A 26,905-nucleotide genomic window follows, 5' to 3' on the forward strand; every position below is an offset into this window, starting at 1 on the left:
ACCAAGCTCCGACAAAAAGCTTCATACGGAACTTGTAAACCTTCTAGACGGAATTTTCGCTCTGAAATACGTACACATAAATAAAAAAGCGAAATTTTGGCAGTTTACAGACCGTAATTTCGAAAATATGGGCCTATACTTCTCACTGTCTGTGTGCGTAATGAAATCCACGAAAATTTGGCTCAAGATACCCCACACGTTGTTAGGCTGTAATTTCGTCTTATCCCCTTCTTTTCCTTCAAAATCCGTTCGACACAAAATTAACTGTAAAAACACTTTGCACTTCTCTTCATTACAGTGTACACAAATTCTCATATACATAATTTCTCACAAATAATAATAAGAAAATCATAATAGTCTTTGATAGCAATTTTCTTTATCCAGCGCGTCATTATTTGTGTAATGAAAACGAAAATGTTTAGGAATTTCAGCATGAACCACCAACAAAGCAGGTTTTCGCAACATATATATACTTAATATACAGCTAGAGGTAGTTTTTTACTAGCATTCGTACCTTTTTTCTGTTAATATAACAACATAACCTCCCTCAGGTGCGTGTGCTTCGTCAGATTATGGTGAAAAACCTCAAGTGAATTTTGGAAATCCTAAAGACGGAACATTATTTCTCTGAAATACGTATCAGAAAGAGAAAGTATTTTCAGCAGTCGGACTGACATAAAGGCGGACGAACTACCAAGGCCGGTCGAAGTGGCCGTGCGGTTAAAGGCGCTGCAGTCTGGAACCGCAAGACCGCTACGGTCGCAGGTTCGAATCCTGCCTTGGGCATGGATGTTTGTGATGTCCTTAGGTTAGTTAGGTTTAAGTAGTTCTAAGTTCTAGGGGACTAATGACCTCAGCAGTTGAGTCCCATAGTGCTCAGCGCCATTTTTTTGAACTACCAAGGCTCTGTTTTCACCGACTGAGGTACGGAATCATAAAAAGCTGAAAAACCGAAACCGAAACACTAACTGTCGACGCATATATATTATATCTGTTGGGTGAAACTAGTATAGGTGCAGATATTTTTATACGCGGTACCTTATTACGTGTACACATCAGAATGATGGTTGCTTTTTCTCTGCGTCAGAATCTACGACCTGATATTTTCTGCACGGCCGTAACTGCAGCTCAAAGTGCGTCCACGTGTCCGCACTTCAACACCCGACCTGCTGCCCGGGGGAAAATAAACACTAGTGGCTCGCTGTTGCCACATATGCTCGGGTGTACAGTCTGTAAATCAAGCAAATACTGACTCTGCGTTGTTCACTCACTGGCCTCAGTCAGCGACAGAAATACGTAGACCTACACCCATTACGGCCAGTATACATCACTGTCGCTGTGTGCCACGTGAAACAAGAATGGATTCACTGAAGGCATTACGTAGTCCACAGAAATTAGAAAATAAGAAAGAGTGTCACTGACGATAGTGTAACAGTAACCGAAACATTTATGGGTACAAGTAAAAGAGGAAGAAATTTTGTTTCAAAATGAAGCCTTTCAAGACGAGTGTTTGCTATCGTAAAACGGTCTGGACTGAGAGCCCGTGGCCGATGCGTAAAATTATTCACTAACGTTTCGTTCTTGTTCGCTAGGGACATCCTCAGAGGTGAGACGTGACAGAGGCAGAGGCCGCCGTGCAGTATTATTCACTAACGTTTCTTCCCCAGCTGCAGGCGGAGCGTGATGCCTCTGCCGGTATCTCATTTCTGAAGATGTCTCCTGCTGATGGGGACGAAACGTTAGCGACTGCTTTTATGCGTTGACCACGGACTGTGACCGCGGAAGTTTCAAATGAATTTTGCTGCACTCGAGGTCGAATCGTTCAACACATTTTATTTGTTGCAGTTTCAAATCGCTTTACGGTCCGCTCGACACGTCACCTGTCATTGCCAGGAGCAATTCCAGCTGAGGTGTAAGCTCGGAGACCGGACTCGGGACAGTAGTTTGGTAAGGAGGTGAGGCCGTACCGGTGATGGAGTAGGTGATGCGGGCATTGGGCCCCTCGTCGCGGTCGAAGGCGACGACGGTGTGGATGGCGGCGAGCTCGCTGTTCTCGGGCACGGACAGCGGGTAGCAGGCGCCCGCCGAGAACTCGGGCGCGTGGTCGTTGACGTCGGTGACGTAGACGCGCAGCGTGGCCACGTCGAAGAGCGCGCCGTGGCGCGCGCCGCCGCCGGCCGCCGCCCCCGCCGCCCCCGGCGCCGCCGCCGACGCGTACACGGGCAGCGTGTACGAGGCGCGCTGCTCGCGGTCGAGCGCGGCGCGCAGCCGCACCACGCCCGTGCGGGCGTCCACCGCGAACCGGTCGTCGGCCACGCCCGCCGGGATCTCGTACGTCACGTTGCCGCCGCCGCCGCCGCCGCCGCCTGCAACAAGGGCTAGAGCCGCTGCAGACGACCGCCCCGCTGCCGCTCTCTCGGTGACGACGCAAACGTCGCATCCGACGAGAGCGCCCTCTAAACACAGTAAACACAACCACAGGTTTTATTTGTACCCGCCAAACTAATCGTAAAGCCGTCGGCACACGGACCGTGCATCCGAACGTTGAGCGTCGAGCGTGCCGAGTTTCTGACGTCACAGCGTGGAATAGCACGTTCGGGAGTATTTCCGAACGTGCAGAGCAATATCTGGCATGTCAGATATTCTGAGCGTGCGTCTGAGAGTTGACCAATGGGATGGCACAACGCCACCTACGTCACACGCACGCCGTCTCCCTTCAGTACAGAGTTGTGAGACGCCGTACTGGCATTCATTTCAAGCCTATATGTATATATGCTGTTTCTGAGCACCAGCAAATTGAGAATCACTGGAAAACCCGTTGTTAACTGAGTGAGAAATATCATATTCGTGGCAAAAGAATCATTGTAAATGGTTCAAATGGCTCTCAGCACTATGGAAGTTAACAGCTATGGTCATCAGTCCCCTAGAACTTAGAATTACTTAAACCTAACTAACCTAAGGACATCACACAACACGCAGTGATCACGAGGCAATTATTGTAACTTGCATATTATGAGAGTAGGGTATTTGAAGGCAGCGACAGACTGAAGATCCACCCAAAACGCATTGTTCTTGATACAATTTGTTATAACTAAATTTCAATTAGTAACATATCTACGATTAAGGTTTTCAGCAAGGCGTAACATAATATGATCAGACGTTAGGCGTGTATCGCTGGTTTAGCGTAAGCCGGCACGGTAGCTCAGCGTGTTCAGTCAGAGGGCTGTGTGCTCTCTGTAATAAAAAAAAAACTGAATCAAAGAATCAACGATCAACTTGAACGGATATCTTGTGACGTCCGCCCAGACCAAACGCAACGAACAATATATATATAATGGCGTAATGAGTAGCGTCACTAATCAGTAATGAGTTGTTTGTTGGGACGTTGGTTCGCGTCTTGACACTTTCAAATTTTTCTTTTCCTAACATTCGCGTTTTTATTAGGTTCTGATACTTTATTATTTGTTTAATATAAGTATGTACCACTCCTCTTTTTTTTTTTTTTTTTTTTTTTTGAGAGACGTGACTTTGTTCGATTGGCTTCATCTACAGGACAGCTTGCGCTACTTGTATAAAGATATTTTGCTACTTTTTCTTTTAAACTTTGTAATTCACATTCTGCAAAGATTCTGTTACTGGATAGGAACAGTGATCAAGCAAGACTGACCCTGGGGTTTTACTAAAATGTGGGAATGATGGAATAATGTTTATCTTATCTGGAGAAGTATTCAAAATTTGTATCGCACTGTTTGTAGTGGAACTTTTATAAGCCTGTGTCCTTATTGTTTGGACATGGTACTTTCCTTTTCATGGACGATGGAGGAAATGTGCGTTTTAATAGAGGTAACGTGGGAATTTTACGCGCGCCCGTTCAGTAAACAATGTGATTTACGAACTAGAAACATCCCTCAACTGCCGCTGGAGTGCATTGCGATCGCGTATACCACGTTGGGGCCCACGTACCGTATGCACAAGTCGCATCGTATCTGAGAGTTCAGCAGCACGTCGAACTTGGCACGCTCAACGTTAAAGTTCGACAGCACGGTCCGTGTGCCGACGGCTTTACCATGAAATGTCCTTAAAACACAAATACAGGAATTGGACAAAAATACGGAGCCAACGCGAGAAATGCATGCTCGAACATAAATGCAGGTCCTAGCCGATACTAATGGTTGCGCTCTCGAGCGCATGTGACCACTAACGGCACCTGTGCGTCCTCACTACACAGCAAGTCTGAGTCGCGTTCGAAACAGTGTTCTGTGTAGTTGTGATGGCGTCGTGTCAGAGCTAAGTGAACTGGAACGTGAGCAGATGGCTGGTGCTCGTATGGTGGATGCTTCCGTCATCGAGTATTTGACGTCTCAAGAGACACCATATCGTACATACACACTGAAGCGCCAAACAAAGTGGTATAGGCACGCGATCTCAAAGGTAAACAGGCGGAATACGGCCCTGCGGTCGGCAACGCCTACACAAGACAACACGTGTTTGGCGCAGTTGTTAGATCGGTTACTGCTGCTGCAATGTCAGGTTAGCAAGATTTAAGGGAGTTCGAACGTGTCGTTATGGTCGGCGCACGAGTCCAGGGACACAGCATCTCCGAGGTAGGGATGAAGGGCTTTTCCTATACGATCATTCCACGAGTGTACCGTGAATATCGGGAATCCGGTGAAACATCAACTCTCCGACATCGCTGCTGCCGGGAAAAGATTTGCAAGAACGGGACCAACGAGGAATGAAGAAAATCGTTCAATGTGACAGAAGTGCAACCTTCCCGCAAATTGCTGCAGATTTCAATGCTGGGCCATCAACAACTGTCAGCGCGCAAACCATTCATCGAAACGTCATCGATATGGGCTTTCGGACGCGAAGGCCCACACGTGTACCCTTGATGACTGCCTCGCCTGGACTCGTCAACACCGACATTGGACTGCTGATAACTGGAAACATGCTGCCTGGTCGGACGAGTCTCGTTTCAAATTGTATCGAGCGGAGGGACATGTACGGGTATGGTGACAACCTCACGAATCCATGGATCCTGCATGTCAGAAGGGGACTGTTCAAGCTGGTGGATGCAGAAGATATCTCCACCCCCTAGTACTCTTACGGATGTATGGACAGCCCTGCAGCACTATTCCAGACACTAGCCGAGCCCAGGCCACTTCGTGTTGCGACAGTTCAGCGTGCTCGCGGGGCCCTACACGATATTAGGCAGACGTACCAGTTTCTTTGGCTCTCCAGTGTATAGGGCATACAGAGGAAACCGAAGACCATCATGTGCTAAGTCACAACACAGACGAAACTGTGTGGTGAGCAGGCGTGATGGACGGTCACTGAAAAGGATTGTGACGAAAAGTAAGAGGACGACAAATGCAAAAGTCACTGCAGAACTGAATGTCATATTCGCGAACGTGGTCAGTGACAAAACAACACGGAGGCAGCTCCGTAAGCAGGGGATTAGAGGGCGAGCTGGAATTACAATAGCACTCATCAGTAATGCCGAAGCCAAGAAACCTGGACAATGGAGCGATGGAACAAAATTTGCACTGTTTCCAACTTGTGTCCGAGTTTATGTCCCAATAGTGATACGTTGCGGGGTTTCGGTGATGATTTGGGCCACCTGTCGGAGTATTCCACGGATCCTATGGTTACTCTGCAAGGTAGCACATTACGGACAAAAAATATGTGGACATTATTGCTGATCATCTCTATCACGTGGTACAATGTTTGTTCCCCAATGGTGCTGTTGTGTTCCAAGAGCACAGGGCCCCTGTTCACACAGCTCTCATTGTCCAAGACTGGTTTTGTGAGCACGAGCAGCAACTGTCGCACCTCCCAAGGTCACGACAATCGCGAGACCTTTGTGCCATCCATCTCCATCCTCGTCACCTGAAATACCTTTCCTTTTAATTGGAAATTTGTGGTAAGTTATTACGGGACCAAACTACTAGGTCATGGGTCCCTAAGCCTACACATTACTTTATCTACTAACCCATGCCCGAGGGAGGACGCGAACCCCCGGCTACCCCGCGCGGCTCGACACCTGAAATTCCTTGCACGAAGAATGGTACGAGATTCAGTTGAAAACCACACAGGGCCTGTGTTTCCACATTACGAGACGATTAGAAGCTCTTTTGAATTCTAACGGTTATCATACACGATATTAGGCTTAGTAATGTGTTGTGGTTTTGGTGTTCCCGTGTTTTTGTCCACTGCATGTACTTCTATGACTTGATTGTTAATTTGTACTATTTTGTTCAGAACGACTTGCAAAAAACTTAACACATAGTTTGAAACCTTTACGAAGCTTTTTCACTGTGACAGCCTCCACAAAATAACGAAAGGAAAATTATTATTGCGTTTTCGCTGTTCGCACAGTAAAACAACACCAGGCATCTCGTTTTAATTATTACTTCTTTAATAGTAACTCTATTTGCAACGTATTTTGCACATAATATCCACACAGACCACTAGCTGTACTGGGAGAATGATATACCGTTGTACGATAAATAGTTACGGAGATACGACGTAGCATTTCTGGCACTGAGCCATACCATTCAGTCCCAAACCTCTGTTAGTAACTGAGGACGATAATGTTAACTCATGTATGACGTAAGAGCTGGAGTGAGGTACAGACTATCTATCATTTATTAACATTTATTTAAGATAAATAACTGAGATTTTATTGACAGTCATCCAAGCGATCCTCAATAGTAACGCATCATACAATTTTTAGATTCTTCTCGTTACTGGTGTTTTTTTAATAGCTGTAGTGTTATGTAAGCACTCTGGGCGGCTTCGTCTGGGCAGTGGCGAGTGAGCGAACGGTTGCGATGGATGCTCGGTACGGCGGTAGGCGAGCTTGGTTAACCGCTCTGCGAACAGTGCAAGGTAGAGTGTGCGAATAACAAGTTATTGTGTTAAACGATTTGCGCAGAAAAGTCATGTGGACGAAGATAATCACTGTTAGCTGCTTGGCCTGTACCACATGTCACGTTGTAGTCAAATATTTGTTCTGTAACTTACTAGCAGCTGACCTGACCTGTTACGTCGTTCCATTTAGTGAAAAGTCACTGCCATCTATGAATTCGGCAGCAGTTAGAGAGCCTTATCCCACTCCGTAGACGATTCTTACAGCCTCACATCCACGACCCACGAGCTGCTTCTGCACAGGGCACTTTTAGAAGATACCAGGCGGGTGAGTAACCAGGATCCATACGTTCCACTTTGGTGCAGCAGAGTACAACTATGACCCCTCCACACTCTGCATTCAAAGTACAAATCTGGATAGCAGCGTTTAATGTGTAGTAATACAGGGGAGGAAATACAAAGGACGCTGGGACACTTGATGTGATGAACACTGACACTTGTTGACATCAAGCTGCGACGGTTAATTAGTTCCCAAATAATTAGCGCCCACCCCAGCCCGCATATTGTTCCACCGTAATGGCATAAACATTGAGAAGCGTGAAAAACTAGACTTTCTTAAAACGGAACGCAAGTTACCCAAATTAGCTCGTCCAGTTTTAGATAATGAGGGCACTTAGCGACCACCAAAGTAAAGTAATCACACGTTTGAAGCCGCTTTATACGGTGGAGTGCGATCCCTTAAAGAACGGGGGTGAGAGTGGGGGCAGAGTTAGTGGTAACAAGAGAATAACACAGCACGGAGACTACCAGTCTCGAAAATAGTAGGGAATTATAGAATATTACAGGCTGTGTACAAGACAGGATACTTTTCAGCTGCTTGTGAGAGATCTAACATATGCGCAGGATATTGCAGCCTGATCACTTGCAGAGCGCATGTCAGACAGGAAAAAGACGCACGTTGACAGGTTAACTGCACCTGCTTTCAACAATAAATCTTACAGGGTCCGTGAGTCCACAGACAGAACTGGCAGAACTCTTGGAAGTTAGCTGCAGAAAGAAAAACCCAGAAAGATCGACTTCCTCAACTTTTGGACGAAACGATTGAAGGAAACACCATTTCCCGCGTATACATACTCGCACAATCAGAGTGCAGACCAGTGTAGACAATCATAGTGCTAAGTGAAACAATGATAACGGTGACTGGACACTACGAATTTATGTTGTGTAAATTATGAACTTCACAATATTATCAAAGCTTCTCCCCTGTTCTCGAATCAACCGGAGGATACATTAATTTTTCATATTTTCAGATGAATGCTTTTCCTTTTCTTCGAAGTTGTGCTAAACTGATGTTCTAAGCACTGAATATACAAGTGATAATAATAATAATTATTATATTAAACATTAAATATATTTTATTGTTGTTGTTATTAACATAGGTAGCCTGCATCAGCTTACTTATTTAATACGTCCAGCGACGAGGCAGTAACAACATCTAAAGGAAAGACCACTGGTATCAACATTAATGATATTCATATTCACTGCTTCATATTTGCTGATGACATTCCAATAGTGGCAGATTCAGAGAAAGAACTAAATAAAATGCTGAAGATGTCAAATCAAGAGATAACAGAACTGCAAGTAAATATCAAGAAGACAAAAGTGATGGTTATAGACAAGAAAGGAGATGGAGGTAACGCTGAGATAAAAATAGGCTCTGAGAAAAAAAAAAAAAAGTTCAAATGGCTCTGAGCACTATGGGACTTAACTTCTGAGGTCATCAGTCCCCTAGAACTTAGACCTACTTAAACCTAACTAACCTAAGGACATCACACACATCCATGCCCGAGGCAGGATTCGAACCTGCGACCGTAGCGGTCGCGCGGTTCCAGGCTGTAGCGCCTAGAACCGCTCGGCCACTCCAGCCGGCGGCTGTGAGCAACTGGAGGAAGTAACCGAACTTACTATGTTGTTAGTACTGTGGAGGATAACAACAGATGTCCCATGGAAATCAAGAGAAAAACAGCATTGGCCTAAAACGCGTTCCAAAATAAGAAGTATCTTTTACTGAATAAGCATATCAGCTTCGCGGTTGAAGTACGAATGTGAAACCAGGACGTTAGTAAAGCAAGAAGTAGCTCGCCTCGAAGCTGCTAAAATGTGGCTCTGGAGGAAAATCACAAAATCCAGCTGGACTGATAACAAAACAAACGAGATTGTTCTACAAGAAATTGAACAGAAGGAGGAACGAGTGAATGTTATAGACCAAGACTTGCAAAACTCACTGGACGCTTAATTAGACACGACATTTTTCTACACAACATTTTCTAAGGCGAGAGCATACGGGACGACCGAGAAAATCCTACTTAAAAAACATGATCAGTGAGATGGAATGTTGCTCATACTTGGAGACGAAGAGACCTGCTGAAGAGAGTAAGCTGTGGCTGCAGACACAAGGGTTAGCCGTTTGAACGAAGAAGAAGAATTAAAATCCTAGCGATCAGCGACATGCTAAAAGTATGGCTGGCAGAAAGTTATATTGGGTGTGGGGGAGACTGCAACAGACTGTGAAACCTCCCCGTTTCCCCCCTCCCCCCTTCAACCTCGAACTGAAACCTGAATCTGCTCCCGGAGTGAGGCTAAGTGGTTCCCATTTGGGTGGAGATTACCAGTTTCGGAATTTACTCTACAACTGAGGGAAGAAGCCCGCGAAACTTTGCCGGGAACTGTTTCAGTTTCTTTCTGGGACAATACTGCCCCTGTGAGTGTGTGAGCGGATGATAAATCGATGACTGGGCCTACCTGGAAAACAACCACGAGAATGTTCCGCTTACTTTTCAACCTTTCTTCACCTAATCCCTACTACAAAAGACCCCGGTTATAGAAAGTAGGCCGGCCGTTGTGGCCGAGCGGTTCTAGGCGCTTAAGTCTGGAACCGCGCGACCGCTACGGTCGCAGGTTCGAATCCTGCATCGGGCATGGATGTGTGTGATGTCTTTAGGTTAGTTAGGTTTAAATAGTTCTAAGTTCTAGGGGACTGATGACCTCAGATGTTAAGTCCCATGGTGCTCAAAGCCATTTGAACCATTTTTGTAGAAAGTAGATTTAACGAGAATGCAAGCAACTGCAGTTTCGTACGTGCCGCGTTGGCGTTTGTTGCGTCTTCACTGTTACTTGACAGAGCTGCGTGAATTACAGCTTATCGTCATATCAGCGTGCAGAAAACGTATAGAAGCAGAGAATATTTTCGGAGCTGCACGTACAACAGCCCGAGAAACTGAAACTGGACCACAGCCACGAAGATCGGCGAGTTCGCAGGATCGGGTCGAAGAATCTGGAGGAACCGCTGATCCTCAAAAAAAAAAAAAAAAAAAAAAAAAAAAAAAAGGGAAAGGGGGGTGGGCTACTTACAGCGCCGCTAATAGGCCCTTTACACCGCGAGGTCAGCAGAGTTAAACAGCTTGCCTTTTCCCCCTTCCTTGTTCCCACGCATGCTCAATTTTTCGCCATCTCGTTAGCCGCTGTGATAACGTGGGTGTGGCCTAATGGATTCTGCTTCGCACCGATCATTCCAGTTGCGCTCTCGCGAGTAGTTAACCCGTTTCCCGTTCAATTACAGTTCGCAGGTGCACGCCGGGCACAATAAAAAGCCGGGGAGGGGGATCGCAGGCGGGTACGCTGTGCATTTGTTGAAGGAGGGCTTCCGTTTCTGCGAGTGCCGGCCACGTCGCCCCGTTATTACCGGCCATGAGCGTAGGCAGGCTGCGGCGATTGGCCGGTGAATTTTCTCGTGCTCGCTCTCCCATCGCCGGGCGATTAGGGGGCAGCGCGCCGAGGCGAGCCACGTACCGGTGTCCCAGGATGCGGCCGTCTCCGTGCGGGTCACAGCTTCGGCGGAAGCGAATTAAGAAGAGAAGAGTGCGACGGGCCTCGGTTCAGATGTCATACGTATCTAAAGGAGAGGACGTTTAGAACCGGTCTATTTCTTGTACGGTGTTCAATCGAACTGAAAAGCACATTCATCGAAACCGCTAGCCAACAAGCCAGTGGTTGAAGCAGGGAAAATGACATTCTTCCGGTGGAAACTCTGTAGAAACATTCCGCTAAGCTGTCTTTTACGAATGATTTCAACTACTCAGCAGTTCATCATAGGTAGGTGGAGCAACCGAGGGTACCTACCGACTGGAAAAAAGTGCAAGTCATTCCCCTCTTCAAATGGCTCTGAGCACTATGGGACTCAACATCTTAGGTCATCAGTCCCCTAGAACTCAGAACTACTTAAACCTAACTAACCTAAGGACATCACACACACCCATGCCCGAGCCAGGATTCGAACCTGCGACCGTAGCAGTCCCGCGGTTCCGGACTGCAGCGCCAGAACCGCTAGACCACCGCGGGATTCCCCTCTTCAAAAAAGAGTCGTAGGACATATGCACACAATTATAGGCCTATATGGCTGACGTCAATCTGCTGCAGAATTATGCCACAAGTTTTATGCTCACGTGTTACGAAATTTCTGGGGAGCGAAAATATCCTCTATAATATCTACATCGGTTCTGCAAACAGATCTTGCGAAACTCAGCTCGCTCCGTTCTTCCGTGGAATCCACTGTGGTACAGACATCAGCATTCTGATTGATACTGTGTTCCTAGACTTCACGAAGTCGTTTGACACCATTTCGCATTGTTGTTTAGTTAAAAAAAAAGAAAAAAGATAGGAGATTACGGAGTATCGGATCAGAGTTACGACTGGATTCAATACATCCTTGCAGAGAAAACTCAACACGACGCTCTTAAAGAAAAAACATCTAGATATAAACGTGATTTCAGGAGGTGTGATACGACAGTTACTGTTAACAATGTATGTAAAGTATCTAGTAGAAAGCGTCGGAAGCTCTTGAAGACTGTTCGCAGATGATGCGGCTATCTATAAAGTAATAGCAACGCTTAAGACAGTATCGTGCAAAATGATCTACAACTCCAGCAGTTGGCGCTGAGCCAAATAAATGTAACATACCTAAGACAAAAAATCCAGTGTCGTACAACTACACCACTGATGACAAATTTTTGGAAACAGCAGCTACAACAAAATATCTAGCAGTACCCATCGGAAAGACCTTACTTGAAATGACCACACAAAACAAATAGTAGAAGAAGCAGATGCTACACTTAAATTCATAAAAAGAATCTTAAATAAGTGTAGCTCATTCACGAAAGATGTGGCCTTCGAAACACTTGTTCAACCGATTCTTGAGTACTGCTCATCACTGTGGGACACTTGACAGGTAGGAGAGATGGAGAAAATCCAACGAAGAGCAGGCCGTCCCGTTACAGGGCGATTTAGTCTGCGCGAGGGAGTTACATAGATGCTCAACAAACTCCAGGCGCCGGCCGGGTGGCCGAGTGGTTCTAGGCGCTACAGTCTGGAACCGCGCGATCGCTACGGTCGCATGTTCGAATCCTGCCTCGGGCATGGATGTGTGTAATGGCCTTAGGTTGGTTAGGTTTAAGTAGTTCTAAGTTCTAGGGGACTAATGACCTCAGCAGTTAGGCCCCATAGTGCTCAGAGCCATTTTCTTTCAAGCTCCAGAGCAGACGCTAAAAGAGAGGCGTTGTGCATCATGGAGTGGTTTACTATTAAAATTCCGAGAGAGCACTTTCCGAGAAAAGTCGGACAACTTGGTTCAAATGGCTCTGAGCACTATGCGACTTAACTTCTGAGGTCATCAGTCGCCTAGAACTTAGAACTAATTAAACCTAACTAACCTAAGGACATCACACACATCCATGCCCGATGCAGGATTCGAACCTCCGACCGTAGCGGTCACGAGGTTCCAGACTGAAGCGCCTTTAACCGCACGGCCACACCGGCCGGCCACTCGGACAACTGATTACTTCCTCACGCATCCCTCTCGCGAAATCGTCACAAGTAGAAAATACAAAAAATTAGAGCTAATGCAGAGGTCTACCGACAATCATTCTTCCCACGCTTTATTCGTGAATGGAGTCGGGAAGAAGCATCAGAAAGCGGTACCAGAAGTACCCTCTGCTTCACACCGTCAGATGGCTTTCGGAGTATTGATGTAGACGTACTCCTATCTGTCACACACCTACGTACGGCGTTCATTTATTTACTGCTTTATTCATCGTGAAAAGATAATGACTACAGGGCTCTCTCTCACTTCTCTAAGACCTAACAGTGTACACGGGATGACTGAATAAAAACACCTTTTAGAAGTAGATTGTCACAGAAAAGTAAAGCTTTCTGTAGTGGAAGAAAAGCGGCTCTGTTGTTGTCAAACACTGACATGGAATGATGCAACACGTTCTTCATAGCGTACATCGGGAACACAGAATTATGAGGAAAGTGACGGTAAGTCTGGAGAAAAAGAAATGGGGAGCGTTTTAAATACGAACAAATAAAGCACCAACTTACGCACTAGGAAGATGAGGAGAGTTAACGGTTCTGAGAAAAGGCAGACAGGGGCGAAATAACTTAGCGCTGGAAGTAACAACAGAGAGGAAAACTGTAGTTCGAGTCAAAGACTAGAACTTGCTACAAAAGATGGTGGGTGCCAAAAGCATGTAGAGATGAAGATATGGAGGACGGCATCAACCGAGTCCAAAGCGTTGCAGCTTTAATAGAAATAAAGGCAACCTAGTGCATAAGAAAGAAGAATATTAATTCGGTACTCGCCAGCTAAACAACAATGAAATGTGTAACTGAAGTTTTGGACTCCTGCAAAACACGTAGAGAACTGCCGTGGAAGTGTCGTGCTCTCTCACATCACGCCCCGGATTCCTCTGCACTGAACACGCCACTGCTCAAGTGCCGAGCAGTTACCGGCCAGTCTTCTGTTCACAGTGGAGCAGAGTTTAACACCTCTGTAAGCTCGAGCGCCGGAGTCGTAGGCTCGCTCGCGTAACGGGAGTAATGTGCCGAGCTAACTTCGTCGAAGGGTTGGTCAGCACGTGAATTTCTACTCTACAGTCTCGTCATTGATCTGGCAGCGATAGGAAGAGACAGTTTGGCGGCTCACAGCAGTAAGTGCGATCCACCGCTTTGCACGCGTGCAAGAGACGCTTTTCCACAACGTTTCGTCAACGCCCCGGCGACCGGCACAGAGAGTGGCGGACCCGCGGCTGGGAGACGGCCGCGCGTCACTTACACCACGGGATGACCAGCGCCGGCGCGGCGGAATGGCCGCCAACGCAAGGCCGCCATCTCCGTTTTCATTACACTGCGTAATTCCTTACAGCACCGCGTCGAGTGGCGTGCGGCTTCATACAACTTAGGAGCTCTGTTGCGTTTCGCCTGCAAGTGATGAACACGAGCAAGCGCAGCATAGGAAACAGGGAGAGAAGCAGAATGCAACAGGATTTTTGGGCGAAAACATTGCTGAAGACACTTTTGTCTGCGTTATACGCCTCTGTACCTCCCCGGCCTCTCCTAGCCTATCCTTATTCTAACGGTCCTTGCGCGTGATACAGGATAAACACCGCACAATCTTCCTCGAATCACGATTTTCTAAATTTACCCAATAACGCTTCGCGATAACAAGTCGTCTTGCTCGTTAAGATTAGCTTTTAAGTTCTCCTTTGTTACGCTTTCGTATGGGCTATATCGTTCTACTACTATCCCAACCTTGCGTCTTTGAAGACTTTCTAATGCTGCTTTGACGCCTGCTCGATAAGCATTCCAGACACTGCAGCAGTACCCTACAGTTGGTGATAGTAGCATCTTTTAAGCGGATACTTTCAGAGATGGGTTGCACTTTCCCAGAATTCGCCCACCAATATCATGACTTCCATTTGCCTTGTCTACAGCTGATCCTAGGCGTTCAAGCCAATTAAGATAGCTTCCTGGTATTAACCTTAAATACAGGGGTGCGCAAAACTTAAAAAAAGAAACTAACTTTCGCACGATGCGTCACTGCCAAGTAACACGGCTCGACGAAGTGTGGACCATATACAGAAAGAACTCCTACAGCAACTTAAATTGGAAAGACCACATATATAATTTGTGGGGAAGGCGAAACAAAGACTGCGCTTTGTTGGCAGAACTCTTAGAAGATGCGACAAACCCACTAAAGAGGCAGACTACATAACACTTGTCCGTCCTCTGCTGGAATATTGCTGCCCGGTGTGGGATCCTTATAAGATAGGATTGACGGAGGACATCGAAAAAGTGCAAAGAAGGGCAGTTAGTTTCGTGTTATAGCGCAATAGGAGTGAGATTGTCACAGATATGATACGCGAGTTGGGGTCACAGTCACTGAAACAAAGGCGGTTTTCTTTGCGGCGAGATCTATTTGCGAAATTTCAATCACCAACTTTCTCTTCCGAATGCGTAAATATTTTGTTGACACCTACCAACGTAGGGAGAAATGATCACCATAATAATACAAGACAAATCAGAGCTCTAACGGAAAGATTTAGGTGTTCCTTTTTTCCCACGCGCCATTCGAGAGTGGAATGGTACAGTAGTAGTATCAAAATGGTTCGATGAACCCTCTGCCAGGCACTTAAGTGTGAATTGCAGAATAACCATGTGGATGTAGCATAGTAACTGTAAGAAATACGGAATGAGACGAACAGAAAAGATACTTTTATTTACAGACAATAATCACACCGAAGCCACCGCGATTCACGATGGTCCCTTGGACATTGCAAAGGCAGTGCATGGTTCTTAATATGCTGTATGATCAACACGGACAGCAGTGCATGGTCTGCTATGTGCCCCCACGCAGGATACGAGGTTGGTCAGGAGTATTTGTCGTCGGGCGCTCCACACCTCCAACTACAGTGCAGTGGTCAGTGCACGTGGCTTGCTGCAGTACGCCTCACCAACGCAACCCACACGTGCCAGGTGAGACGTAAGTCGGGGGACGGGCACCGAATATCTCTCGTTCCAAGTGGTCCTCCACCAGCGCAATTCGGTATGGTCTCGCATTGTCATCCATTTCTTTCAGTTATCTCCCGCACTACACTGTAGCAATTCTTTCTACGTATGCTCCAAGTTTCGTCGAGCTGTCTTACTTGGCAGTGATGCATCGTGCTATAGTTACTTTCGTCCATAAGTTTTGAACACAAGTGTACTTTTCCAATGTGATCTCTTCCAGATGTTCACTGATACTCTTGTAACCAGATATTATTGGATTCTTTTCCGAACCATTTTATTATACATTACAGTATGGAGCATGCAGAATTTTTTGTGCATTTTATGCACTTCCTTATGGTCGTTCAACGATGATACTTTTCTGTGGAGAACGACACCCCATGACCAATCTCAGGTTATTGCTGACCCTTTACGGAGAAGAGTCTGCACGAGAGGAAAGAGGAAATGAACAGGTACCTACAGGAGGACACGAGGCAGAAGAAGAGACCAGAGACCAGAGTCCGGCGTTTAACAGATACTGGGAGGGAACTGGGAGACAATTGTGTCGTCTAGTGCACGTCAGATTCCAACAGCGGTCTTAGCGTAGTGAAGGCACCACGCCGCATTGGCCTACTTCCTCGGGTTCCACAGTCCCACCGGCGCTTTTCCGTCACTCACGGACCGCGACCTTCCGCGGGGTGTCGACACAAAGCGCGCGGGCCCCGTCGGAATCTCAGGATGTCAGTTTCTAAGCCTTCGCCGAATGAATGCTCTCCTTTCTGTGGCCGGAAAAAAAAGAGGAAACGGCCGGCGAGAAAGCTTTCAACAGGCAGCGGTAATCGAAGGGTAAACAAAAAAAGGACAAATTACGAGCAACCGATCACCGTAACGAACAGAATCGGGCCAGGGACTGAAACAGTGTACACGAAGGCGGGGGGAGACGGGCGAGCATTTACGGGGGATTGAAACACGAACAAATTCCGGGGCAGCCGTTGAGAATCGGATTTTCCCGCAAAAGCCCGGTCGCCCGAGAGAGGACCAAAGAGCCCATCACATCCTTTCAATTGAGAAATCTATTATTCCTGCGGAGGAGTAAGAGTACGGGGACTCAGAGACAGAGAACTGGAAGGAGACGCGGTTCGCGTGTCGCCGTGGAGACTTACAGGCGCTGCCTACATCCGGCATCTAATTTCATGCACGAACACGTTATCGACAAATGTGCTATTTCTCTGTGCAAACTACTGCCCGAGCTGTGCTGCGGTACGAAAACGACTAAAACTCTCGCCTGAAATATTAATACAACCGTCTTCAGAGTTTCAACTTGGCGTAGTGTTCATTGTGACGTAGATACCTCCACTGCATTACAACACTACGACGCTGTATTTACCAAGCTTTTTTATTGGCAGTCCCACATTTCTTTAATGTTTCTTTTCGTAGTAATTTGTGAACAATCTTTCTATAGACCCCGTTGTCTTGCACTTTTTCTTTTTTTTTTTTTTGTTCTACAGGACCTTCAGTTCTGAGGAAGATTATGTATAAAGGGGACGCGGGAAGTCCGATTTACAATGCTGTCTAACAATATTGTGTATATATGCTGCAAAATAGCTGTTGTACGTGCTATACGCACGACCAACCAGCTCTCAGTTTTGGTTACTCTCTTTCGCATCTAATACAACAACTGCAGGAGCTGTAAGACTTCTAGTTTTGTATGTTGTCCACCTCTGACAGAAGTCTTTACACGTTACACAGTGACTGGTTCAACATATATTTCATTACAGTCCCGTACTGTCATTTTTTGCTTACCGAGTACAGGATGAGGTGTTTTTCTGGATTTAAGATTTTCGAGCGCCTACAACGCTACTCATCTTACCTAACGGCAGGAAAATGGCACGCCTAACGGTAACTTCGGGCGATCTCCAAGGCTCGTGAGGCTGTTCATGGAGAACGCTGTTGTCTGCAGGAATGTTTCGTCACAAGAAAACGGTAGCAAACTCCTTTCATATGGACGATTGGCGCAGGGAATAGTGGTTGACCCTCAATGTAAATAAATGTAACGTATTCCGCATAAATAGGTGCGAGGATCCATTACTGCTTCATTAGACGCTGTTGGAAAATGACGTGGAATAGTAACAACCGTAAAATATCTAGAAGTACTTAAAGGTCCGTCTATACAGGCCGTAAACATGTTTTCTTATTTTCCCCTTTAAAGTAATGGTGCCAGGTCGGTGCCGTAAACATTCAGGGTGTCCCAGGAGGAATGATGTACATTCAGAGATATGGCAAGAACGGTCATTCGACGCAAAAATATCTGGTAAACACAGTCTCTAAAATGCATACTTTAAAAGCTGCCGGCACTTTTTCAGTAGCACATGTGTGTTTCACGTTATCGAAGGAGAACAAGTGGTCGCAGCTCTTAATGCATCCATTTCAGACCCCATGTTGACTAGACTGTTTTGATTCGAATGATTGTTCTGTCATATCTATGAATTTATGTAATAATTTTTCTAAAAAGTAAACACTTTTTAATGCCTAGACCGCATTTTCTCTGTCACAATTAAAGTTCGATAACCAATTTCGCTATCAGCAACCATGTTCAGATTGTTCAAAATATGAAAAGGAGGTAAATAAGCATTGGAAAGCATCGTTAGATATAGTCATGCAACAACATGCATTTATAAGTAGCAAAACAGTAACAGCACTTACTTGGAAACTTCACCGCGAGTAAACCACGTTGTAGATGATAATTTCGCAGGATGAGGTTTCATATAGGAAACGGCCCAGTTGCAGGAGTAGAAGATGGATCAAAAGCTCATTATTTGCAATAGTATAACAGGTATAATTCACCACCTTTTTATATTTTGAACGATATGTAGATGGTTGCAGATAGCAACCGAAACTAGTAATCGAACTTTAATTGCGATAGGAAAATTGCGGTCTAGTCATTAAAGGTTTTTACTTAAAAACAATTACTGCATAAACCACATTAAGAGCGCCGCCTCGCCCCTGAACATGTCGGGCTTCACTCATACCTACGAATAGTGACCATTCCTCCTCGGACATGCTGTATTTGCTGAGTGACGGAATTAGGTCTGCAAGTAGGGCTGTTATCATCGTATTAGAGTTTCTGGAAAATTGTTTCATGTCGAGTCACGGCAGCCTCGCGGTATTTCATCCCGCCGGAGGCGGCGTCAAGCGGTGACGGCAAGTTCAGAGCAGACCGGACGACAGAGAGTGTGCAGAAGCGTTTGCTGATTAAAAGGAAGGCATGAATTACAATGTAATGCAGAAGTCGAAGTACTGCATTTTCTTATAACTGATGCTAATCACTTATTGCGACAAGCCAGATCTATTAACACTGAGATGAAACTTAATAGTGTTTGAGTGACAGGAAAACTCAGTTTTTTACGACGCACTGTGAATGTAAATGGATTTCTAATACATCCTGAAGCTGGGTTGTTCAAGTAACTCGTCGTTTTTCTTGATATTTTGATAAGGTATGAGTGTCTTGAAGGGAGGATATAAGATGAACATCAACAAAAGCAAAACGAGGATAATGGAATGTAGTCGAATTAAGTCGGGTGATGTTGAGGGTATTAGATTAGGAAATGAGACACTTAAAGTAGTAAAGGAGTTTTGCTATTTGGGGAGCAAAATAACTGATGATGGTCGAAGTAGAGAGGATATAAAATGTAGACTGGCAATGGAAAGGAAAGCGTTTCTGAAGAAGAGAAATTTGTTAACATCGAGTATAGATTTAAGCGTCAGGAAGTCATTTCTGAAAGTATTTGTATGGAGTGCAGCCATGTATGGAAGTGAAACATGGACGGTAAATAGTTTGGACAAGAAGAGAATAGAAGCTTTCGAAATGTGGTGCTACAGAAGAATGCTGAAGATTAGATGGGTAGATCACATAACTAATGAGGAAGTATTGAATAGGATTGGGGAGAAGAGGAGTTTGTGGCACAACTTGGCTAGAAGAAGGGATCGGTTGGTAGGACATGTTCTGAGGCGTCAAGGGATCACCAAATTAGTATTGGAGGGCAGCGTGGAGGGTAAAAATCGTAGGGGGAGACCAAGAGACGAATACACTAAGCAGATTCAGAAGGATGTAGGTTGCAGTAGGTACTGGGAGATGAAGAAGCTTGCACAGGATAGAGTAGCATGGAGAGCTGCATCAAACCAGTCTCAGGACTGAAGACCACAACAACAACAACATGAGTGTCTGGAATTTTTAGTTCTACTAGTGCGTAGTGAAAGTTGTCTTTCGATTTGATGAATATTGTGCGAATTAGAGAAAGATAATTATTCCCTGATTTTGGTGGGTTACTCTTTCACACTGATATTCGTCTGGAGTGCTGGAACACTTACCATTGCAGGACTTCCGTGAGGTTACACGGTCACATACAAATTTAAGGCTCAAAGAAGATTAAGCATTTATCCGTTGCGCACAATCAGGGATTTCTGTGATTGGCCCCGTTTTGACGGACGATTCACTCGTGCTAGAACAGGAAGAACCGTATTATTTGTGAACTTGAGCGCTCGGGAATGAGGCATTAAGACAGTTATTAGTTTAACGAAATATTTCCTGCAATTATGTACGAGGACGGCATACGTAGCAGTTCGGAGCGACCACATAAAATTATTTAAAAGACTGTACGACACAGGCTGCCATTCACCGGAAGAATCAGGAGTTAAAAGTATGAGGGACAGTCAAATGACAACGAGACGTATAGAAAAACCAAAGTGAAGTGTGTATCATTTCAGCCGGCCCCTGTGGCCGAGCGGTTCTAGGAGCTTCAGTCGGGAACCGCGCGACCGCTACGGTCGCAGGTTCGAATCCTCCCTCGGGCATGGATGTGTGTGATGTCCCTAGGTTAGTTAGGTTTAAGTACTTCTAAGTTCTAGGGGACTGGTGATTGTTAATACATTCACCCCACTGTGAGGCAAGACGTTCAATGCCTTCACGGAAAAGATGATTATGGTTACCTTCCGAACCATCATTGTAGCAAGGCTTGCAGCACTTCCTCAGAAGCAAATCGACGGCCACGAATATCTTCCGCCAGGGTTCAGAGACACGGAAATCGCATGGGGAGAGCTGGGGATGGTAAGGAGGATGTGTAAACTTTCCCCAGTGAAATTTCTGCAAGGTAATGGGAACAAGAAGACACTTTCCATACTTTGAATGCTCTGGCAGATGAGGTATCGCGAAAAGTGTTAACAGAATACTTGAGGGATCAAGAATAGACACCAAATTCATAAACCAACCAATTAAGTCCTGATCCCATTCCCATACCGCCTGTGCGTGGAATGGCCGACTTCCATCAGTTGGAAACCGCCACGTACGGGATTAGGGGGCTGGGGTCAATCACACCGATTGCGACTAAAGCACCAATGATGACGTAGGTTAAGTTAGTAGTAGGACTTAGTTTAGAACACTAACACAGGAAACTGCAGCGAATACTAACCTTGGCCGGCGGCCCAGTGCCAGGGGCATGCTCGCCGGGGTTAGCTCGAGGAGCCTGGCCACTCCAAGTAGGTTTGTATTTTACTGGCACACCTGTGACGCTGCAGTTAGTAGTCATTTCTAGGTTAGAAGTAGGTAAAACTAAACTGCCCATTGTTGTTGTAGGAATCTAACCATACTTCAGGAACTTAAACAGTAGCTCACTAACATAATTCTAATCTTAAGATGCAAAAACTTAGTTTTATGTAACAATTAATGGCCCACTAATCATGTTAGGAGGTGGGCCAAATATGTATGATTAGTATTATGTCAATGAAGAATTAAAAAAAAAAAAAAAAAAAAAAGGCAATGGGAACAATCTTGGCAATATGTGTGTGGGGGGGGGGGGAGGGAGGGGGGCGGCATTATCCTGCAACAGAATGAAACCGTCCGTCAACACTCATGGGCGTTTGCACTTGATGACGCGCTTGAGTTTTTGCAAAGTGTCCACCGTAGCGGTCTGCGTTAACTGTGGAGCCGTTTTCCAGAAAGGAGATGAGAAGCGGGCCCATACTGTGAAATAAATAGGTCATCATGACTTTCCCGGTTCTCCGGCGTGCCTGTTGTTTCGATTAAGGTGCATAAGTTTCTCTCGGAAGGCCTTACACATGCTCCATACAGTCCCGATCTCTTCCCATGCGATTTCCGTACGTTTGGTGCCCTGGACAAAGACATTCAAGGCCGTACATTTGCTTCGGATGAAGAGGTCGTCCCGTAGGCAACCGCAAACGTATTTCCATGAAGGGACTGACCTTTTCTCGCAGGGGGTTAAACGTTTTAACGGTTACGGCGATTACTTTCGAAATGATAAACAGTTTGCTTATTTTTTTCCGATCTGCCTCGTTTTTATTTGACTGCCCCTTATATGAACGTAGATAGTTGCAGGCCACATTAATGTATGGTAAATGTTCGCGCATTCTACGGATTAGCACCGCCGTCGTTTTTCTGATGAAAATTTATTGCATCCCCCTTCCGGTTTCTTTCTTTCTTTCTTTCTTTTCCCTCACACTTTTGGTGCCTTAACTAGTTTGTGTGTCTTAGTACTTCAAAATTTTTAAACGGTATTTCCTCAAATTCCTGTTATAACGAAATCTCCGATGAGTGTGTTTCATTGGAGCTAGAGAGTTGCGCCTGGTACGGAGGTTGAGGTGTCGGGTTTTGGGCACGGCAGAGCACGTTCCATATGGGGCGCGGCGTCAGAACCACGGTGGCGGCGGCGCCGTCGACGGCTAATGAAGCGTTGCCCCCGGGGGCGGAGGCGGAGGCGGGGGGCGGGACGGCCGGCCGCGATAATCGGCCCGCGGGCTGGCAACGAGCAAACGCAAATTAAACCAGCAGCGCCGACCGCCATCTTTAATACCGGGTAATTATCCGTGGGGCGAGGGGCGGCGCGGCACTCGCGACGCACCTAGACGTGGTCGCCTCCTCTCTCTCTCTCTCTCTCTCTCTCTCTCTCCCTCCCACCCTCCCTCCCTCCCTCCGTCCCTCCCTCCGTCGCCCCTCCGCATCTTAAGCCAACAGCGAGGCTGTTCCACCAGCCGTCACAGCATTCGTCGTTGCCATGACTTTGACAGCGCCGGTTGACATCTTTCTTCGCGGGTAATTCTCTCGATATCGTAAAGATGTAAGAAGAGAAAAGCATTCTCGCAGCAAACGACGTTACATCTCTAAATGTACTTCCCGCGTTATCGAACAGGTCTCAATTACTACGTCTAGATTCATTTTGTCCCGCTTGGAATTATGGTTAGTGGATAATAAACACACGCCGCAAAACCTTAAAAAAAAGAATGATTTATAGCCGTTGTAAGAGAACTTAACTAGAATAACACTGCGTTCAGTGATGAGTGTTTAACTGCTTTCGCATGGAGTCTGCGAGACGCGTCCCATCTACAAAGCAAGTCGTTTACTGCTATGCGATGGAGCCGCATGTTCAGTAATTACTGCTGTCGATCATACTTTAGACAGTGCGCAAACAAATAACAGTGGCGGCGCTAGTCTCTTGCTATTACCTTGCTTTCTACTGATGGGCACAAAACAAGCGCGCAGGACTGGAATAAGTGCACAAAATGTTTTCGGTGAGAAAGCAAGCTAAAGATTAGATGAGGATAGCGAAACCCTGACGAGAGTTTGGGCATACGACAATTTTATGTCTCGTGTTTCACGTGTAAAGTACTAAACGAACTTTCCAGAGAGTGGCAGGTCGAGAAGGCACCGGTCAAGTGGGATGACGAGAGGTGACACCATTCTGCGGCAACGACCGAAGACCGTTTGTAACGCAACTGCAGATGAAAGTAGCGCCAAGCGGCAATAGTGCGCTTGTAGTTGCACCGCCGTTGTTCGCCTTGTAGTGACTACCATGTCGTGCAGAATCAACTTAGAAAAGCCAAATAAGAAGCAGTTGATCAGATCGAATGGAAACAAAGCACGTCAAAGCCGAGGCACAACAAAATGGCACAAGGAGAAGGACCGTAAGAAATATAAGACAAAGAGTTTAAACGAGGTTTATTTATACGAAACTATCTGGCGCATTAAAACTCAAACACCCTGTCTAGAAGGTAGGTAAGGACTAGACTGTACCGCGCAAGCGAAGGTCACGCCGGTAGGCATCCCAGCTGGCCAAGACGTTATACGTCAAGCAATGCTTTCGACACGAAAACTCTATATGTATACCTAGGGAAATAGGACGCTCAAGACTGACGTTTATCAGTGCTAGGTATCAGTTGTAAGTAGGCAGTTTAGGTTTTTATGTTGGTAACGCCATGTAGCGCTCTGTATGAAAATCACTGACTCTACTGTGGGTTTGCTCTGTTGTGGCCCATTACCTGTCTGCATGTCGAGTGTCACCACTGTCTTCCCGTTGGAAGGACAACACTACTTCTCCAAGACTGCATGGAAATCCACTACTTCCGTGTGCATTTTCTTTTACTGCTCAGACTTTGAGGAAAACACCACAGTTTTATTGTGATGAACGATCAGGACTGTCTTCATGGACTGTGAGGAAATCTTTGCTTTTGACCAACAGTATATCAATAAGTGTGTGCATTTGATTTCTTTGTTATTGTAATTATGTAAATTTTTTTCAAATCTGTATTGGCCACTGCCCAAAACAATTTGTAAAATTTTTTTGTGGGGAGCATGGGGGCTATGTAAGTAGGCTGTTGACCCACGTAGCGCTCTGTATGAAAATCACTGGCTGTGCTGTGTGCAGTCTGTGGCTGGTTTGCATTGTTGGAATGTTCGCCATTGTAGCGTTGGGCAGTTGGATGGGGACAGCGCGTAGCGTTGCGCAGTTGGAGGTGAGCCGCCAGCAGTGGTGGATGTGGGGACAGAGATGGTGGAATTTTGCGAGCGGACGATCTGCACGTGTGTCCATCAGAAACAGTAAATTTCTATTATTGGATATCATGAACGGATACATATATATGATGACCTTTGAACATTATTAAGGTAAATACATTGTTTGTTCTCTGTGAAAATCTTTCTTTTGCTAACTATGCCTATCAGTGCCTTAAGTAGTTTGAATCTTTTATTTAGTGGCAATATTTACGCTCGCTGTATTGCAGTAGTTCGAGTAACGAAGATTTTTGTGAGGTAAGTGATTTGTGAAAGGTATAGGTTATTGTTAGTCAGGGCCATTCTTTTGTAGGGATTATTGAACATCAGATTGCGTTGCGCTAAAAATATTGTGTGTCAGTTTAAGCACAGTCATTCATTAATTTTTCTATGGGGACGTTTCACAGTGAACCATCTTTTACACTTCAAATGCATTTCTGTTATCTTAGAACTGGCTTTGAAATATGAACGAGAGTGATCACTCAAAACAGGTGAGACACAGTACTGCAATAACAGGCCAGGGGAGCTGCACTAGAGTCACTTGTTTCGGTTAGTGAACCGAGGCAAGGAATTCTGTCGTGTAAAGAGGACGATGGAATGGTTCTGTGGTGCTCGTTGTGTGGCAAGACATTTAGCCATTTTCTGCACATTCCTTTCTTTAAATATTTTAAGGACGCCGAACTCCAAACACAACCACACACACACGCACACACACACACACACACACACACACACAGGGCTCTCGTCAGCCAGTGCGGGGCGGCGCGCACCTGCGTCTTCCTCGGCGGAGCGCGCGGCGACGCGGGCCACGAAGGCGCCGACGGCGGCGTCCTCGGACACGTTGGCGGCGTAGGCGGCGCGCAGGAAGCGCGGCGGCGCGCGGCCCGCGGCGGCGACGGCGACGCGCAGCGGGCGGCGGGCGACGCGCGGCGGCGACCCGGCGTCGGCGGCGGTCACGTCGAGCGCGAAGCCGCGCGCGCGCCGCTCCGCGGGCAGCGAGGCGAGCGGCCGACGCAGCCGCAGCGCGCCCGAGTCGCGGTCCAGCGCGAACACGGCGGCCGCGTCGGCGTCGCCCGCGCCGCCGCCGGCGGACAGCGAGTAGGAGACGCGGCCGTTGTCGCCGGCGTCGCGGTCCACGGCCAGCACGTGGCACACGAGCGCGCCCGCCGCCGCCGACTCGGCCACCGCCACCGCCGCCGACGCCGCCGGCGACACGAACTCGGGGCTGTTGTCGTTCGCGTCGCGCACCACCACGCGCGCCGTCACCTGTCGGCCAGCACACACAATCCTCACCTCACCGAAGGCGTCTGCTTCGGGGGGACGAGAGAGAGAGAGAGTCAGAGACCACATTTTCAAAGAGAAATGAACACTGGATCGTGGCTGTTTTAAGCCAGATATACAGGTAACTCGAACAGTTTCGGCGCTGTGATGTTTGGCCAACCTCACGACTCACAGTAGTTTTTACACGTGACTCATCAAACTGTTCAAGTAATAAACCACTTCCAAGAAGACCACATGGCATCGGATTTCCGTAATTTTGTTTACACTCGTGTTATCTGATGTCCAGATCTCAAATATCAGATTCCCAAAGCAGTTCGACTCATTTCTCAAAAATTCTCGACAAAATCGACCGTGCGGTTTTCCAAGCGTCTTTAATTCCCCAATTCGAGGACAAATTTTCGATAGACCCTTTAGCTCAGTAGTAGCACGCTCGCCTGTGTAATCAGTTCGATACCTGGCCCATACCAATTTTCAAACAAAGGTATATTTTCTATGAGCTTTTCCGTGAAGCATAAAGTAAATATTGATAAAGAAGTAATGTCGGTAGCGCTCGATACTGGTAATTGCTGGATCTGTGATCCGAGACTCGTTTCGGGATTTTTTCCTTTCTTTCTTTCCCTTTTTTATTTTTTGCATTTAGTTTGAAACTCACATCGTTTAAATTAATATACAGGGTGTTACACAACGATATCGACGCACTTCGAGGAGCTGTGGAGGGTGCCTTCAAGAATAAACGAGGATACGAAGCACCACCCAGCCACGCTAGAGGGCGTCGGAGCTGTAAGCCCCAGAGACTGCCGGTAGGCCACCCCTTCGGCAGCAAACGTGACTTCGTACGCTGACCAAACGCAGGCGAAACATTTCGCAATGTCGTTTGTTATTCGTTGATCGTGAGTGAATGCCACATTCGATACAGAAGCTACTGCATAGACAGGTCTCGCCTCCTATAAATGCGATGCTCTGTTGCCTTCATAGATGACAGTTCCGGACACCTTTTCCCATCTGAAGATTATTTTCCTCCTGTATACCGAAAAAAATTGG

The 26,905-nt window shown here is 46.5% G+C and overlaps 1 protein-coding gene across 1 annotated transcript in view; it reads right to left on the reverse strand.

The window, feature by feature from the left end:
- LOC126092406 (protein dachsous-like) overlaps positions 1 to 26,905 on the reverse strand; it is a gene marked incomplete at its 5' end in the record, with an annotated part of 322,105 nt that overhangs the window by 102,018 nt on the left and 193,182 nt on the right. The window contains 2 exons of the mRNA XM_049907980.1: positions 1,968 to 2,366; positions 25,375 to 25,849. Of these exons, the coding sequence (XP_049763937.1) occupies positions 1,968 to 2,366; positions 25,375 to 25,849 (874 nt within the window). The remainder of the gene's footprint in view (positions 1 to 1,967; positions 2,367 to 25,374; positions 25,850 to 26,905) is intronic.

Source organism: Schistocerca cancellata, chromosome 7 (genome assembly GCF_023864275.1).
Source record: "Schistocerca cancellata isolate TAMUIC-IGC-003103 chromosome 7, iqSchCanc2.1, whole genome shotgun sequence".
Classification (NCBI taxonomy): Eukaryota; Metazoa; Arthropoda; class Insecta; order Orthoptera; family Acrididae; genus Schistocerca; species Schistocerca cancellata.